This window comes from Argentina silus (assembly GCF_951799395.1).
Source record: "Argentina silus genome assembly, chromosome: 15".
Lineage (NCBI taxonomy): Eukaryota > Metazoa > Chordata > Actinopteri > Argentiniformes > Argentinidae > Argentina > Argentina silus.
Window position 1 is genome coordinate 11445429 of NC_139669.1, and position 15965 is coordinate 11461393.

At 41.5% G+C, this 15965-nt stretch overlaps 3 protein-coding genes across 7 annotated transcripts; 1 reads left to right on the plus strand and 2 right to left on the minus strand.

Moving 5' to 3' along the window:
- Window positions 1-2813: 2813 nt before the first annotated feature.
- Window positions 2814-11615, plus strand: LOC310816484 (alpha-1,3-mannosyl-glycoprotein 4-beta-N-acetylglucosaminyltransferase B-like). 3 transcript variants are annotated; one of them, XR_014554651.1, is made up of 16 exons: window positions 2814-3065; window positions 3955-4125; window positions 4631-4771; window positions 4967-5100; window positions 5934-5980; window positions 6127-6240; window positions 6337-6412; window positions 6638-6752; window positions 7017-7147; window positions 7301-7408; window positions 7609-7802; window positions 9452-9530; window positions 10399-10474; window positions 10591-10761; window positions 10869-10981; window positions 11173-11199. XR_014554651.1 is itself a non-coding variant. In XM_083686711.1 (15 exons), the coding sequence occupies exons 1-14, from the start codon at window positions 2981-2983 to the stop codon at window positions 10957-10959; spliced, it is 1551 nt and encodes a 516-aa protein (XP_083542837.1). In that variant the 5' UTR covers window positions 2815-2980; the 3' UTR covers window positions 10960-10981; window positions 11173-11615. The 3 variants fall into 3 exon arrangements, 2 of the variants coding, with proteins under 2 accessions (XP_083542837.1, XP_083542836.1); XM_083686711.1 differs by lacking the exon at window positions 10591-10761 and having other exon boundaries at window positions 2815-3065; window positions 10880-10981; window positions 11173-11615; XM_083686710.1 differs by lacking the exon at window positions 10591-10761 and having other exon boundaries at window positions 2816-3065; window positions 11173-11607.
- Window positions 11616-11825: 210 nt separating this feature from the next.
- Window positions 11826-14294, minus strand: LOC310815762 (short coiled-coil protein B-like). Of its 3 annotated transcripts, none has more exons than XM_083685679.1 (5): window positions 14146-14294; window positions 13485-13556; window positions 13280-13360; window positions 12893-13031; window positions 11826-12136 (listed from the first exon to the last, which is right to left on the minus strand). In XM_083685679.1, the coding sequence occupies exons 2-5, from the start codon at window positions 13501-13503 to the stop codon at window positions 12106-12108; spliced, it is 270 nt and encodes an 89-aa protein (XP_083541805.1). In that variant the 5' UTR covers window positions 13504-13556; window positions 14146-14294; the 3' UTR covers window positions 11826-12105. The 3 variants fall into 3 exon arrangements, with proteins under 3 accessions (XP_083541805.1, XP_083541804.1, XP_083541806.1); XM_083685678.1 differs by having other exon boundaries at window positions 13889-14294; XM_083685680.1 differs by lacking the exon at window positions 11826-12136 and having other exon boundaries at window positions 12214-13031; window positions 13485-14294.
- Window positions 14295-14765: 471 nt separating this feature from the next.
- mgst2 (microsomal glutathione S-transferase 2) lies at window positions 14766-15962 on the minus strand. Its single transcript, XM_083686452.1, has 5 exons — window positions 15765-15962; window positions 15472-15571; window positions 15299-15369; window positions 15021-15102; window positions 14766-14901 (listed from the first exon to the last, which is right to left on the minus strand). Exons 1-5 carry the CDS (start codon window positions 15823-15825, stop codon window positions 14778-14780), a joined length of 438 nt encoding a protein of 145 aa, XP_083542578.1. The 5' UTR covers window positions 15826-15962; the 3' UTR covers window positions 14766-14777.
- Between the last annotated feature and the right edge of the window lie 3 nt (window positions 15963-15965).

Below are 15965 nucleotides of genomic sequence, written 5' to 3' on the forward strand. Positions count from 1 at the left end.
AGTTTTACTCATTTACATTTACATTGATGGCATTTAGCAGATGCCTTTATCCAAAGCGACTTACAACAAATACATTTGTTTAAGTAAGTGAATCATCTATCCATCAGTCATCATAAAATAAAGTAATCAATGCTCAGACCAGGGGCAGTCACAATGCTCATCGCCTGTATGGCTCCAGACAGTTTTCCATAGTCCTGGCCTGTCAACAGTGACATTATTACCGGACGTTTGTGTATATTTGTTGTAATTAATCCAGTTTCTTTAAATAAGAAAAACACAGAAACATGATGGTAGTTAAAATGTGGTTATATATTTTTAAGTGAGGAGGAGGGGTTGAGTTTTGCCTGCACAAGTGCATGTTGCATTCCATTCATTGATTTAGCTATGCTATATATGGAGAAGATAGGATCTGAGTCATTCTGTATTCTGAATATGGAGAATCCTCTGTAATTAATCTGGGCACCACTGTCTTTATGTCAATGAAATAGATTTTATTACCTGACTATGAAAATCATGGTCATCCTACTGCTATGAGGGCCAGCAAAACGGGAAGGGAAAAGTTATCTTAGCCTGAACTCTTCACTTACTTGGCTATGGTTCCACAAGATTACAGAGGTGTATTAACTTGGACCGCCTTGGTAAACATGAACTAGCATGGCCTTGATAAGAAAGGAATTCACGAAAGCACATACAAACACACACACACGCACACACACACACACACACACACACACACACACACACACACACACACACACACACACACACACACACACACACACACATTGGTGTCTATGTGTACACTAATGCATTCTCTTCTCTGTGGCCACCTCCTGGAGTTGTGTGGATTGGGGCATTGCATCTGCATTCCATTGCATGAGGCTATGCAGGACACGGTGTGACCCACCTTGTTTGCCATATGAGGGACAGATGACTAAGAAAGACCAACTACACTTGCACCCGCATGGCCTTGATAAGTTCTCTCTCCTCCCTTTCTCTCTCTCTCTCTCTCTCTCTCTCACTAAACGCACAGTCTCTCCTAGCTGACTACCCTGTTCTCTCCTCTCCACATCTTATCTTGAAAAGAAGCAGAGGAACATGGTGCTATCCAAGACCTGGACACTCCTCCAGCACTTTGTGGGTTTCCCCCAAGGCCAGCAACTTTGAGCTGGGAGAACAGAGAAAGAGAATGGAAGAGCCCCTCCCTACTTGCAAGCAATGCTCAGCCCCCAAACCCCTGCCCGATCACTCCGCCACCTAGCACTGCTGCCTCATCGTGGATGCAGCAGCCGCGCTACTCGGTCACGGCTTTTCGCTGTCCTGGTGCTCCGCTGGTGGAATGAGCTTCCCACTGCTGTCAGGACTGCAGAGTCACTACCTATCTTCTGCCATAGATTGAAGACCCATCCCTTCAGGCTACATCTTAACTGTCCCACCTAAAGACCTCTTCATCCCTACCACCCCCCTGTACAAGTTTCTCTCCTGTCAATAAAAAAAAGAAAGTAATTCTTCCTTCTTCTAGCATTGTGACTGCCAATTGAAATCTTTAAAAAAATAAATAGTTCTGTACAGTCCATTATTGCAAATTGGGGACTTTGAGGTGTATGGCTGGAGTAAATAGCCAGCAACATTTGCAATGACATCGCTCTAGATTCAACTCACCTGATATGCATTCTGTTGAGGAGTAGAGTGGTACCAGAGATGTACTGAAATCTTTGAAAAATATCTCAGATTGGGTACTCTGAGTAGTTGGGTAGCATATTTGTTGTGGTTCCTTGACCCCTATTTACCATGTTTAAATGCAAAATAAAGTTTAACTTGGGTGCTCTTATTTTGAAGAAATCCTCCTTTACATAAATGTACATTGAAAACACAGATCAGAGAAGAGACCAAGGGGCCATGGAACACTGATCCAAATCAGTTTACCGAGGTAGCTGGAGACACTCACATAATTTTTGGGGACATGCAGCAGTTGATGCTGTCAATGACTAAATAGTTTGCTTGAAAACTTCCCTTGGGGTGAAATGTCAGTTCAGGGTGATTGTACTAACTGAAAGGCAGGAGTTCAATTATGGTCTGTAATATATACCTGGCAAACCTAACCTTTGGGCAACATACAAATAAATGACTAAATATTGACTTTAAATATTTAGCTTGAAAACTGTTTATCTTGGGGCGAAACAGTCCACATAGACATGTTGACTGTTATGTAATTACATGTATCCACCAGGTAGTTGAAAGGTTAGATAGATATAAGGTTGGAAAGATAGATATATAGACAGTATGTTAGAAGGTCATAGATAGAATGTTAGATAGACAGATAGATAGATAGATAGATAGATAGATAGATAGATAGATAGATAGTTCAAGTTAGATCTCAAGTTAGATCTCTCTGCATGTTTTAAAGTTTGATTAGTGTGAATAGCTTAAAAGCTGCAGGAGGAGTAGCATGCCAACAAATCGGAAGAATTGGAATAAGAAGAAGAAGTATGAGCAATAACTTGCTGAAGCAAGCCCACTAATAAGAATGAGCAATAACAATAATTGGACTTGTTGAATCAAGCCCACTAAAAATAAGAATAACTATGAGCAATAAGAATAGTTGGACTTGCTGAAGCAAGCCCACTAATTATACGCGAAGTTCCACATTGAACCGCGAGATGGCGTTGCACAACCCATATTTGCACCGTGCAGTATCGCATCCCATTCTCAAAGGATGTCTTGGGTTCAAAGTTGTTCCGCAGGACTGTGGTTTCATTTAAACCAATGAATAGATGAGGAAGTAACTGTCTACGCCCGTGTAACCCTTTTATACGCAATGTCAACGATGACTAGTAGTTGGAACAGGTTGGACCTCGGTTGCCTTGTATTATGCAACCGGTTAAACGAGACCCTCACCTGTGGATTTAATTGAACGATAGAGTCGTCGTCCTCAGATATTTCCGAGGGGAGATTTTGGACGATAGCGTATAGATGAGATATGAGGTTCAACCATTACAAACTTGGATGTTTTCTGGTTTTGGGGAGTTTACTGTCTTTTACCTGGATCGCTCATAATAAAGAGGGTAAGGTTCATGTGTGTGTGTTCGTGTGTGTTTCAGTCAAATTAACAACAATGACAATACGCCATATGATAATACAAACTTTTTGGAAATATTTTTGGGCTGCGTCTTATCAACCCCCCTCGATTTTTCAAGCAGCTGTACTGCATATGTATTTGTTCTCCTATATTTCTATTCAAAGCTATTTGTGATATTTAGAGGAAGAAACCGACGTCCTGGTTCTCTTCTGATTAAGAAAATCAACTTATCATACAACCACATTTTGTGTGTGTGTGTGTGTGTGTGTGTGTGTGTGTGTGTGTGTGTGTCTTTATGGCCATGACCATAAAGACAGTAAATGTCATTAAAGTCATTGGTACCCGTTTACCATTATGTAATACTTTAATTATGAAAAGAAAAGGACCCCTGAGTCTTTATGACAAGTCTTCTGGGAAAGGTACACACACCATTCCAATGCCCCAGCTAGCTTTGGACATGTAACCCAGCAACAAAAAACATGGGGCTTGTTCTCTGAACTACAGGGTATTAAGGGGGTTGTCATGGAAATCGTGGTGGTCAACCTTTTTGCTGACAATTCATTTTCCCTGAGTGGTGCTTATTCTATGGTAGTATGGTTAGCCTATACAGTGAGAAGATGTATTCTATCGCACTCAAGATCCCACCACTCAGTCAGTCCTTATAAACAGGTACACGTGTTTTTCAAATGTTGAATTATGTCATAGGTAATCTGACTAACTGTATAACGGTCTGCTCCCCCCCCCTCTCTCCATTCTACTACTACTGTGTGTCTGTGTCTGTGTCTGTGTCTGTGTGTGTCTGTGTCTGTGTCTGTGTGTGTGTGTGTGTGTGTGTGTGTGTGTGTGTGTGTCTGTGTCTGTGTCTGTGTGTGTAGATGTGGGGGAGTCACCCATCCACCCTGGAATGATGGCTCTGTACGAGAGGTTGCTGGCTGCAGAGGCGACCGGGGAGCAGATGTCGCGGGAGCTGAGCATTGTTCTGGAGCAGCTGAGCAAGCTGACTACCAGGACCCACAGCAACAGTTCTTCCACCACAAACTCTACAGGTTAGACTGCTTAGATAGATAGATAGATAGATAGATAGATAGATAGATAGAAACTTTATTTATCCCTAGGGGAAATTCAGGTTCCAAGTAGCTTAAAGACATAGAGACATCACACATAACATACACATACAACATACAACATAAGCAGGTGCTTGTGACTATCACTTTATCTATGATCTATTGTTACCCCCCCCCCCCCGGTGTCTGGGTGGGGCTGTGTGTACGGCTGTCGAGGACTTGGAGAGCTGTTGGACTTGTGTTAGGTTTGTTGTGGGCTTGTGTGGGTGTGGGTGTGGGTGTGAGTGGGGGGGGGGGGGGTAACAATGTCTCAATAAAGAGCATCCAATGTCTCTCTACCTATCTTTCCCTTTCTTCTCACCCCCCCTCACCTCCAAGTTATACACTTGAGCCACAGAGAAACTGATTAAGTTGTCGTATTATGTTGTAGTATTACCATAAAATAATAACTGACTGTTGTGTTGTGTTTGTGGTTTGTGGGAACTAGAAACAGAGGGCCTCAGGCAGAGGCATCCCGGCCCAAGTCTGCTGTCCCAGCAGCCAAATGCCTATCTCTACCTGCCCCACCTGAGGGAACACCCTGGCAGCCTGAACCCCAACGTGGTGCTGGGCCATGGACGCACCGGAGGTAGGGAGCAAACCAGTTTCTTGACATGCCATCTTGGCATACCAGCAGTCTTTAGCTGTTATAAAAAACTTTGGAAATGTCTAACCTGAAGAAGATAAGACTGTATTGTGTGTGTGTGTGTGTGTGTGTGTGTGTGTGTGTGTGTGTGTGTGTGTGTGTGTGTGTGTGTGTGTTGTCCTGTGGTTCCTCTGCTAGTGTCCCTTGTACTGGGCATCCCCACGGTGAAGAGACAGAAGCAAAGCTACCTTGTGAACACCCTCAGCTCCCTCCTCTACAACCTTTCACCCTCTGAACGGAATGACACCGTCATCGTCGTCTTTGTTGCCGAGGTAACCAGCTCCGAAACTCCTCCTTACAAAGAACACAAATGCCGCTACCAAGTCAGTTGCCCAGCTGATAACACACTGGGCTATTGTTATTAAAGCATGCCATTAAGGGAGGTTGCTTTCCATGAAAGGACCTGTTCGACCTGTTGAGGGTGGACCTTCCAGGAAGTAACTGTAGGTGTCCGTTTCACACCTCCAGCAAATGATGTGAAAGCATCCCTCCTAATCAAACACACCTGTTTTAGTTTCACTGCCACTGGTAACAATACTCAATACCACTGCTCTTCTGTACATATCTGTCCATACTGTTCATACTGTTCATAATGCACATAATGCACATATCCTTATATTTTCTTAATACTACTGTTAATACTCTGCACATACTGTACATACCTGTTTATACTGTTCATACGGCATTCCATATTTATATTTATTCTGCTATCTACCTCATGTTACTGTTAATACATATATACTGCTAGACTGCATTACCTATACAGCTAATATGCTGCTACACTGTTCATACTGTAACTTATTTATTCTGCTATAATGCTACTGCTACTCATATACTGCTCACACTGCACTACTTATATTATACTGCACTACTTACTGCTCATATATTGCACTACCTGTAAATACTGTTCATTGCACTTTCTGCTATTTTGCACTTCTGGTTAGACGCTAACTGCATTTCGTTGTCTCTGTACTTGTACTCTGCACAATGACAATAAAGTTGAATCTAATCTAATCTAATCTAATCTAATCTAATCTAACAATACCTAATGTTACGTTTCCTGGGATTTCCCTCTTCTCTTTTCACTTTTTCTTTTCTTTTTTAGACAGATGCTGAATACATAAGCAGTGTAGCAGAAATCATACAGAAGAAGTGAGTACTCTTTATGTTTACACCCCAGCTAGTTTCAATATCTTCAACGGTATTTTGACTTTCCTAGTTATGTTTTGTTGTCGTTGTTTGTGGCTGTAAGTTTGACTGTGTTGCCTGTGTTTTATTGTTGTTGTTTGTGACTGTAGTTTTCCCGAGGATGTGTTTTCGGGCCTGTTGGAGGTAGTGTCCTGCTCTCCGTACTTCTACCCCAACTTCAGCTACCTCAGGGAGACCTTTGGAGACTCCAAGGAAAGAGTCAAGTGAGACACACACACACACACACACACACACACATGTGCACCTGCACCTGAACCTTCACCTGCAATGAGTATGGTTTATGTTGTGGTTGTTCTTAGATGGCGAACAAAGCAGAACTTGGACTACAGCTTCCTGATGCTCTATGCTCAGGGAAAGGGAAACTATTATGTACAGGTAGCTAGAATCTGAGTTCACACTCTGGATTGGTCTGTCTGTCTGCCTGTCTGCATACCTGTTTGCCTGTCTGAATCTCTGTCTGTCTGGGTCTATGTCTAGCTGTCAGTCAGTGTCCTGAACTATTTCTTTTGATATTGTATTTCATTTATATCTTTATTTAACCAGGCAATTAAGAACACATTCTGTATTTATTCCTCGTCCTCTCCTGTGTCTTTTTGGCAGTTAGAGGATGACATCGTGGCGAAGCCAGGCTACTCTCAGACCATGAAAACATATGTCAGACAACTGACCTCAAAAGATTGGTTGTTCCTAGAGTTCTCTCAGCTCGGATTCATCGGTGAGTGTATATGCTCTCCTGTGTGCGTGAGGTACAGTACATATCCATCGACACCGTAATGGTGACAGGTAGTGCGATAGTACTGACTCTTGTTTGTAGCCTACAACTTAATCCTATTTTTCGAAGCAGTTTTGTCTCCATTGATGTCCAGGCCTGTGTTCTCAGCATTTGTGTGGAGCCTGTCTGTTTTTTTTTGCCTGCATGTAATGTATGTGTGTCGTTCTGTGTGTAAACATGTTTGTGTTTGTGTGGCTTTTTAATCAGGCAAGATGTTCCGCACCCAGGACCTACCAATGATAGCAGAGTTCTTTCTGATGTTCCACAAAGACAAGCCCATTGATTGGCTCTTAGACCATATTCTTTGGGTAAAGGCATGTAGCCCAGAGAAAGATACGGTGAGACTTGTTTAATAAGAAAACCACCTGTCACATAAGAGAATGGGAGACACATGCACAGTATTTATGTTTAATTGCATACTGTATATGAATGAAATTGAAGATGTATTTATGCTTAATTGTGTGATATCTCTGGTGGTTTGTCCCATACAGATACACTGTAACCAGCAGAAAGCCCTTCTCAAACTGAGGTACAAACCCTCTCTGTTTCAACACGTGGGCCTACACTCCTCTCTCTCCGGGAAATTACAGCAATTGAAAGTGAGACTCTCTCTCTCCCTCTCTCTACCCCCCACTATCTATTTGTCTGTCTTGGTCTTGACCCCTCTTTATCTCTTGCCGCTGCTTTAGTGGCAGTTTTATTCAGATGTTGGTGTATGTTTAAAGACTGTGTGTGTGTCTGTCTGTCTGTCTGTCTGTCTGTCTGTCTGTCTGTCTGTCTGTCTGTGTGGTTTCTCCAGGATAAGGACTTTGGGAAGCAGTCTCTGGTCACGGAACACTCTAACCCTGAAGCGAAGCTGAGCAGCAGTCTGAAGCACTACAAGCAGCACACCCTGGAGAGGGCCTATAAGAGCCAGGACTTCTTCTGGGGTCTCACCCCCACCGCAGGGGACTACGTCCTCATCCACTTCCTCCAACCAATCGCAGTGTCCGGGTCAGTGGACAGGGCACACACACACATACAGATATACACACACACACTATACAGACATACACATACACACATAAGCCCACTCACTCAGAAATGATCTTTAATTTGATCATCATTGTCACACAGCTAGATGCAGTGCCCTGTGTAATGGGACAGTGAAGGATTTGTTCTTCTTTTGGCTCTACACTCCAAAACAATTACTATTAGGTTAAAGTAGACATTCTCAGCTTTTATTTGATTGTATTTGTTTACATAGTGGTTTCACCATTCAGAAATGACATCACTTTTTATGCATAGTTCCCCTATTTTAGGGTACCCAAAAGTAACGGGACAACTGGCAAGTCAGGTGGGTTCTGTCACATAATTTGTGCAGACATAAGAGAGCTGCCAATGTCTAGTTCTAGGCTTTGCATTTGCCTTTGGAGTCTGCTATTGGTGTCTGTCAACATGAGGACTAAAAAGGAGACTACCATCCGCAGAATACGTCACCAGCCAAACTACAGATGCTTCACATCAAAACCACCATGGTTATAGTTTGTGAAAAAGTACCTAAAAAGCCTGCAGAGGTCTGGAAAAAGGTCTTGTGGACAGATGATATAAAGCTTACCATGTACCAGAGTGATTTCAAGAGAAAAGTTTGGGGAAAAAATGAATCTGCCCAACTTATACAGCATACCACCTCATCTGTGTAACATGGTGTTAGGTTTGGGCATGTATAACTTGCTACCTTGATGATTGTAACTGCTGACGGCAGCAACAGAATGTATTCTGCTCGAGTGCAAGAAAATCTTTGCATACAGTCATTGTATGCAAAGGATTGTCAACCAAATACTAAACATGAGTGCTTAATTTGGACATTTGATAAATCTGTCCCATTACTTTTGGGTACCCTGAAACAGGGGGACTATGCATAAAAAAAAAGTGTTCATTCCTGAATGGTAAAACCAATATGTACACAAGTGGCTGCCTTTGTTAGCCCGGATACGGTTCTGGAACAGGATGTTGTGGTTTTATTTCTGCATGTTTGTCTCAACCACTTGTCATACCTGTTCAGACAACCAGCAAGGCATATTTGCCACGCTTCAACATTAATCATATTCTACCATTCAGTGGAGCAACACTTCACAATAAGCGTTTTGCCTGGACCAATTAGTTAGATCATGTGATCTGGTCCTTTGTGGCTCAGTTGGTAGAGCATGGTGCTAACAACGCTTAGGTTGTGGGTTTGATTCCTGCTGGGACCATATATACTGAAATGTATGCACTCACTGCAATGTAAGTTGCTTTGGATAAAAGTGTCAGCTAAATGGCATATATATATTATATATTGTATTATTCTGTACACAGAGATTAAGGACAATGGAAAGGAGGAGTTAAGAAACCCAAGAATGGCCTTAAATGCATACCTACTGAGAGGTTACTGAATCACTTAGTAGTAGTAGTACAGTAGTTCTAACTCTATAGAGCCTCCTAAGCCACTACAATGACTGTGTGTTTATGGTATTATTATGTATTGTATTATGAACTGGCATTGTTGTGGTATTGTTGTGTTAAAGACCACACACACACACACACACACACACACGCACAGTCGCCCAGCCGTTGAGATGACAGTTGCTGATACTGTAGCTGTTCTGTTCCCAACCCTATAGGTACCTGTTTCGTAGCGGTAACACAGAGACCTATGGAGACAGGTTTTACAACACCACCGTCGAGGTGCTTCCTAGTAAAGTGAGTGCCGAGAATGTCACACTACTGAAGTGTGAGTGTCAATCGTGTGTGTGTGTGTGTGTGTGTGTGTGTGTGTGTGTGTGTGTGTGAGTGTGATCTCTGGTTACATGAGTGTCATTGAGCTTGTCTTGGCGACTAATTTCCTTCTCAAGTGTCAGGACCATGGGACTAATTAACAGGGTGACAGGAAACGCCCACCACGACATGCTATCAGTCCTGCTAGGTGTGTGCGTGGTTGTGTGGAGAGAAACAAATCTAATCATTGCATTCCATTGGACTTTGAGCTACATCTTGATAGGGGTTCCATGATTCAGCGGTTTTATGATTTCATACAGCAAAAGAGCTATGGTCCTGGTTAATATTTGTATTTTACACAACACTAGTAAACGTTATAGGGATCTAAATGAAGGGAATAATCTTACTTTTTTTTTGTTTAATACTACTGTTAATACACTGCACATATCTGTACATACCTGTTTATACTGTTCATACGGCATTCCATATTTATTCTGCTATTTACTCTAATGTTACTGTTAATACATATATACTGCTTATACTGCATTGCCTATACAGCTCATATGCTGCTTACACTGTTCATACTGCATTCTATTTATTCTGCTTATAATGCTACTGTTAATTCATATACTGCTTACACTGCACTACTTATACTATACTGCACTACTATACTGCGCATATACTGCACTACCTGTATATACTGTTCACACTGCACTTTTCTGCTTTTTTGCACTTCTGGTTAGACGCTAACTACATTTCGTTGTCTCTGTACTTGTACTCTGCACACTGACAATAAAATTTAATCTAATCTAATCTACATTGTAACAATGTCAAAATTGTGTTTTTCTCTCAGGGTTCAGTGAGAGACAGCCTGGTCAGTGGCCAATCACCTCGTTATGAAGCATCCGAGGGAGGATTCATCGTAATCGGTACATTAATTCAAAAGTTTATTACCCCTTATTATGCCTTTCGCCTCTCGTAAATATACGTGGGCAGAAGCTGTTTGGATACTTTTAACATGCGTCCTTCTCTCCGCTCACCCTAGTCTGACGTGACTTGATCAGTGAGCGAAATGCAGTGGAAAGCTTGCTTTGACCAATCCAATCGCTTAAGATCTGTGAATACTTAAAGGAGGTGTGGAAGCAATGGTGCATCAACTTGATAAACCACAGCAACACACTATGTGCGGTTTCAACATCATTGCCTATGGAATAGGGTAGATTACTCTTACAATGCTTGTAGACCTAGATTTTGTATAGATTTTTCAAATACTTCATTGGTATAACTGAAATGTGATAGAATGTTTTGTGATTGCTGATGTAGGTTCCTTTCAGGACGGTGTGGCCGAGGGACAGATCGACGCAGCAATGCAGCCGCTCTCCGCTATACGTCTGACAGTGCACGCGAACTCTGATGTGTGGGTCCTCCTGAGCGAGGTGAGCTGTGTGGGGGGGTCTGTCTGTCTGTCTCTGCCTGTGATTTTTGCCTATGATTCCATCATTCTTACGGTATAAAGTGAGTGAGCGATAACGGTGGTTTAAATGGCGCACACACATACACACACACAGTGTGCACTGTTACAGCTGCTAATGTTTGATTAACGCTCACGCTTGTCCCTGTCTGTCAGATATTTATTAAACTTTCATGACGGGAGGAGAGAGGAGAAACCGGAGAGGGTCCCTCGTCTGTGACGCGCCACACATGGACAAACAGTGCCCTCTAGCGCACAAGGAACATTATTAATTTTACATTATTCATAATGTATTGTTTTACAATGGCTGTAAATAAATGAAAAGTGACTATTCCTTGACTGTGGATAACAGATCAACTGCGGATAACAGGGTCTTTGTAGATATTATATATGAAAATAAAGAGTCTATGAAAATAAAGATGCTCTACTCTCTGTAAATGACAACTTTTATACTGCCTTTATATTAGTTTACAATACATGCTACATTTACAATATTATTATACTTTGAGAAACAGTACTGCACACTCACTTATATTTCAATAAAATAGACAGGCTTGCTTTGAACTGATGCAGTGTAAGCAGCATATTCACATTGCACTTCTATCTGGTCGGGCAAACCATCAATTGCATAATAAATTCATAGTATTTCCACTAATGTCACTAGTTTCCTCCAACTACCAGACACACCACTCGAGGGCCCAACTACTGTCTAGTAGAGTTGGGGTAGGGTTAGGGTTAGGTTTAACCACACCCCTACACGGAGCCATTCTATGTTAAATTTGACTGACTGTAAATGAAACTGCGTCCACCCCAACTCTCTATGGTCTCTAACCATGGTCATGAGCAAAGCTACCGAGATTTTTGACCACTTCTGCATATCTAAGGATGTGTATGTCAACTGAATATCAGGCTATCAGTGATTACTTCCCCAGCAGAGCAGAGTTCACAAAAGCAAATGTGCTTTATTGGGTGAACTATAAATTTAAGTGAATCAATGAGCCTTGATATAGAAGTTGACTAGACATGCCTCTACAATTCAACAAATACTCTTGTCCTCACAGTGAAATGCAGAACTCAAAAAGCGGTGCTTCATTTGTCCTTCCGGGCACCCTTAGTGACCCTGTGAAAGTGTAAAAGATTGACATCTTGTTAAGTATGGAGGAAAAGGGAATACTAATACTGAGACTTGATTGAAAAGGCAAATATTGTTTATTAAAACAAATGCATTTGAAAACAGCAACATAATATTCCAACATACACAATGCACATTCACAGCAGGTTTAGTGTGTCTTCCACAGGCTCACAATTGCAATGAATTTTCTCCACCACTGATGCATATGAGCAAGCCCTTAATGGTTCATTTAGGGACACCAGTTTCTGAAAATTAACACATGAAAGTGCTGGACTCAGTTTGAACAAATGATGTGTTTGGTGTGAGAATGACACATGATATTAGCTAGGAACATTGTTTGGCGTTGGAGGAAATGATCATTGCAATTGGGCCTACATCTAAAAGCATAGTCTCATAATAGCTAGAGACAATGACAATAATAAAAACAGGGCAAAATCTAAATTAAATTATTGGCAATCTGAAATTATCACAAGGTTCCCTTCCTTGGTGAGGTTATTTGCAGTAACATCAAACCATTCCATAAACTACATGGTAACCATAAATAATGTAACAGAAGATTACAAAAATGTTTGACATTGGCAATGACGTCAACACTGTAACATAAATACAAAAGTAAGATAGGAATTGAACGTAAACATTTGACATTTAAACTTCACTATAAAAATCTCAGAGGTGTTGGAGTTGAGGGGGGTGTTGAGGAAGGCGGGGGGGGGGGGGGGGGGTCACTGGGCCCAGGTCCCTTACTTTCGTTTGCTCTTGGTGTCGGTGGTCTGGAACACACTGGAGGCTGACATCAGATTCTCGATGTACTGACCCAGAACCTGGTTCTCCGACTTCAGCTTCAAGTTCTCCTCCTTCACTGCATCCACCCGCGAAGACAGGTCTAACAGAAACAACATATTAGTGTTACTGAGACATACTACTGCAATGATTACAATGATGTACTGTCAAAGTGAAATGTCACTATAGATGAGAATATGTGGTAAGAACTACAATGTATATGTCATATATATTACATGTTGTATATAAGTGGAAGTGTTATAATCCACTGAGGATATATATATTTTTTATTGTATTTTTATAAACTCTTCTGCTGGCCCTGTGTGTGTGTGAGACAGAGAGTCCACACACCTTCTAGAGTGTGCTGAAGCTCCAACACTTGGTTTATAAGCCTGGTCTTCTCCTCCAGCTCAACCTGATTCTCCATGTCACCTATAACACAAAAACACACATACACAGTTGGAAACATGTCATAGACACGCTGTCCCTGAGCAGGTAACAACGGATAGGCCTAGCATATATCCCATGGTATACCAGCTGTTGTGTATTGTATTACCGTCCCCGTCGGAGCTCATGGTGAAGTACTCGTCTTCCTTTTTGGAATGCAGGGCTGCGACTCACAGGGACACTGGAAGTGGACAGCAAATAACACATACGGGAAAAGTAGACAACTGAGCATATTGCATATAAACATACCGCTTCGTATTCCATGTTCAATTTCAGTGAAATAGCTAAAGGTGTGTGTGAATTTTAGGGTTTAACTAATTTGAACTTCATTATTTTCCAACTAAAATGTATGCAACACATGCTGTCACACAGACATGTTGAAACATTGGCCAGGTGATGATACTATCTAGATGGCTACCTGGGGTGGCTTTCATTGCTAGCTCGTTAGCCACATTTAAGCAAAACTAGCTCGGTATACTAACTTTGACAGCTATATTATCCAACGCAACTTACATATAATTGGCCAAGAGGTGTTAATAAACACTTTCGCAGTTTGAATTGTGACTTCTTATATTTTACAAGTTTCCCTATCCCGTTGTTTAGCCAGCTAACTAGCTAGCTACAGCTTTGCTACGCCGGCGAGAGAACATAATAACAAACCCTGACAGGCCTGCTGCTAGTGCTAGCTATCTTAATCCTGTACCAAACAGGAAAGGTAGAACATTCAATTCAACGAAATCTGTTCTTGTCAAAACTATAGGAAATCTTACCCTAAAAAACAAAAAAATAAAATAATAATAAAGTAATAATGATAATTCAATATTGGGCTGGATCGTAAATGTCGGGACAAATGGGCCAATCCTGACAGCTGCTGTTTAAGGAGTCCACGGTAAAAGAAGTCTGGTGTCCACTGCCTCATTGAATTCCTCCCGTGGATGTTGTTCGTTGTTCTGTGTCCGCTAGGGGGTGATGTAAGACCGCAACCCTAAGCAAATCTTGAAAGTGGATACATTGTATCGTGTCATAGCCCTAGTTGTTTCAATCCAATGTTGCACTGAAATTACGTTGTTTATATCGTTTACATTGTTTAACCATACCATCTCTTAACACGTGCAACCTGTGATCAGTTTAATGCAATGCATGATCAAAACGAACTTGTTAATGACATTTATTTCAGCATTGTAGAGGTATATAAAACAGCCTGAAAAAACGGATAATGTGTCTTGTCTTTTTCCATTAAGTTCAACCCAAACATGGATGGCCAAGGTACATTTGGAACATGTACAGTTGATAACTGAGAAATGGTTTACACAAGACAACATGACCAGAATGTACACAATATTTTTTTTTTTCTAATGTTACAAAATAGATGACCTAATCCTGAACACTGCTCACGTTTTCTTTACAGAAATATAGATCCCAGAATGACATGAAAGTACTGATGGAGGATGCCATGCAGAATTCCAATGGTGCTCAACAGGGTCAAAAAGAAGAAGACACCTAAAGTCAGGTAAAACCCAGGCAACCTAGGAATGCATAAAAAGCTGCTTTAGTCCAATTTAATCAGTCAAAGGTCAGTAAGCCATGAATCCGATCATTTACTTTTAATATCTTGAGAATGATGATGACTAAATAGTTATGTTACCTTTTTTTTGTGGAAGTGACATATCCATTGAAATACATGTGTCGAGCCACCATGTACACCACACCTCCAAGAACGGCAAGCACTAGACAGACACAATGAACAGGTAAAGTATTATGAATCACATGACACTAATTGTATTGACAGTAATGTCAACCTCCATTCCAAAATATTCCCAGGGCCTCAAGAAACAGAAAGTAAGAGCTATTTGTATGGATTTGTTTTATTTTTAACCTCTTGTGTATGTGTTTAATTCAAATCTGTGGATGGGTTGTATTTACCTTCACTGAGGAGAAGTCCAGAGGTCCAGAGAACCACCAGGAAAACTGGGAAGACCTCAACACAGTTCTGACTTGGAATCACACACACACACATTAAGTTACACAACCTCAACATAAAACCGAAAAGAGTCACTGAAGACTGACCCAGAAGTGGAGAAGTTTGTACTTCTTACTGTGCTCGGAATGTTCTCTCAAACTCTGGTGGCCCAGTTACAGCAGGAGGCATGATCTTGTGTGCCATTCTCGCACACCCCACCCTTCTTGCCAGGTAACCTGTTCATTTAAAATGCCATACTGTCACAAGTTCTGATAAGGGGTAAGGATGACTAATCAAACCCGTGAGTTACCCACTATTCGAGGACCCCTACGGAATATCAGAATATATTTATTCACTCCCTCCGAGTAATCACTCATCGTATGACATGATTTCCAACAAGAAAGTGTGCTGAAGGTTTTGTTTGCTTACCCATTTGCATGGCAGACAAGAGAGATACAACGCCTAACAGAAGAGGTAGTTCAGCAGTCATGGTGTTTGTAGTATGGTTTAGCCAAAGACGGATACGATTTCTCCAACTCCAACGGTAAGACTGAATTCCGTAGGTTAAGTCACACCCAAGCAGGTTCTTGTATGCCCAAGAAACTGCCCAGCCCGCCCACAATAACAAGC

What these genes read in the sequence shown, in the direction of transcription:
- mgst2 (XM_083686452.1), bottom strand. Translation starts at nt 15,825, where the DNA reads ATGACTGCTGAACTACCTCTTCTGTTAGGCGTTGTATCTCTCTTGTCT. An exon ending in CTTGTCTGCCATGCAAATGG is followed by an intron (nt 15,572 to 15,764) that starts GTAAGCAAACAA and finishes TTAAATGAACAG; the next exon opens with GTTACCTGGCAAGAAGGGTG. An exon ending in TGGACTTCTCCTCAGTGAAG is followed by an intron (nt 15,103 to 15,298) that starts GTAAATACAACC and finishes GTGTCTGTCTAG; the next exon opens with TGCTTGCCGTTCTTGGAGGT.
- LOC310815762 (XM_083685679.1), bottom strand. An exon ending in GCTTCAGCACACTCTAGAAG is followed by an intron (nt 13,032 to 13,279) that starts GTGTGTGGACTC and finishes TGTTTCTGTTAG; the next exon opens with ACCTGTCTTCGCGGGTGGAT. An exon ending in GACACCAAGAGCAAACGAAA is followed by an intron (nt 12,137 to 12,892) that starts GTAAGGGACCTG and finishes ACACTTTCACAG; the next exon opens with GGTCACTAAGGGTGCCCGGA.
- LOC310816484 (XM_083686710.1), top strand. Translation starts at nt 2,981, where the DNA reads ATGAGGTTCAACCATTACAAACTTGGATGTTTTCTGGTTTTGGGGAGT. An exon ending in GATCGCTCATAATAAAGAGG is followed by an intron (nt 3,066 to 3,954) that starts GTAAGGTTCATG and finishes CTGTGTGTGTAG; the next exon opens with ATGTGGGGGAGTCACCCATC. An exon ending in GTAGCCCAGAGAAAGATACG is followed by an intron (nt 7,148 to 7,300) that starts GTGAGACTTGTT and finishes TGTCCCATACAG; the next exon opens with ATACACTGTAACCAGCAGAA.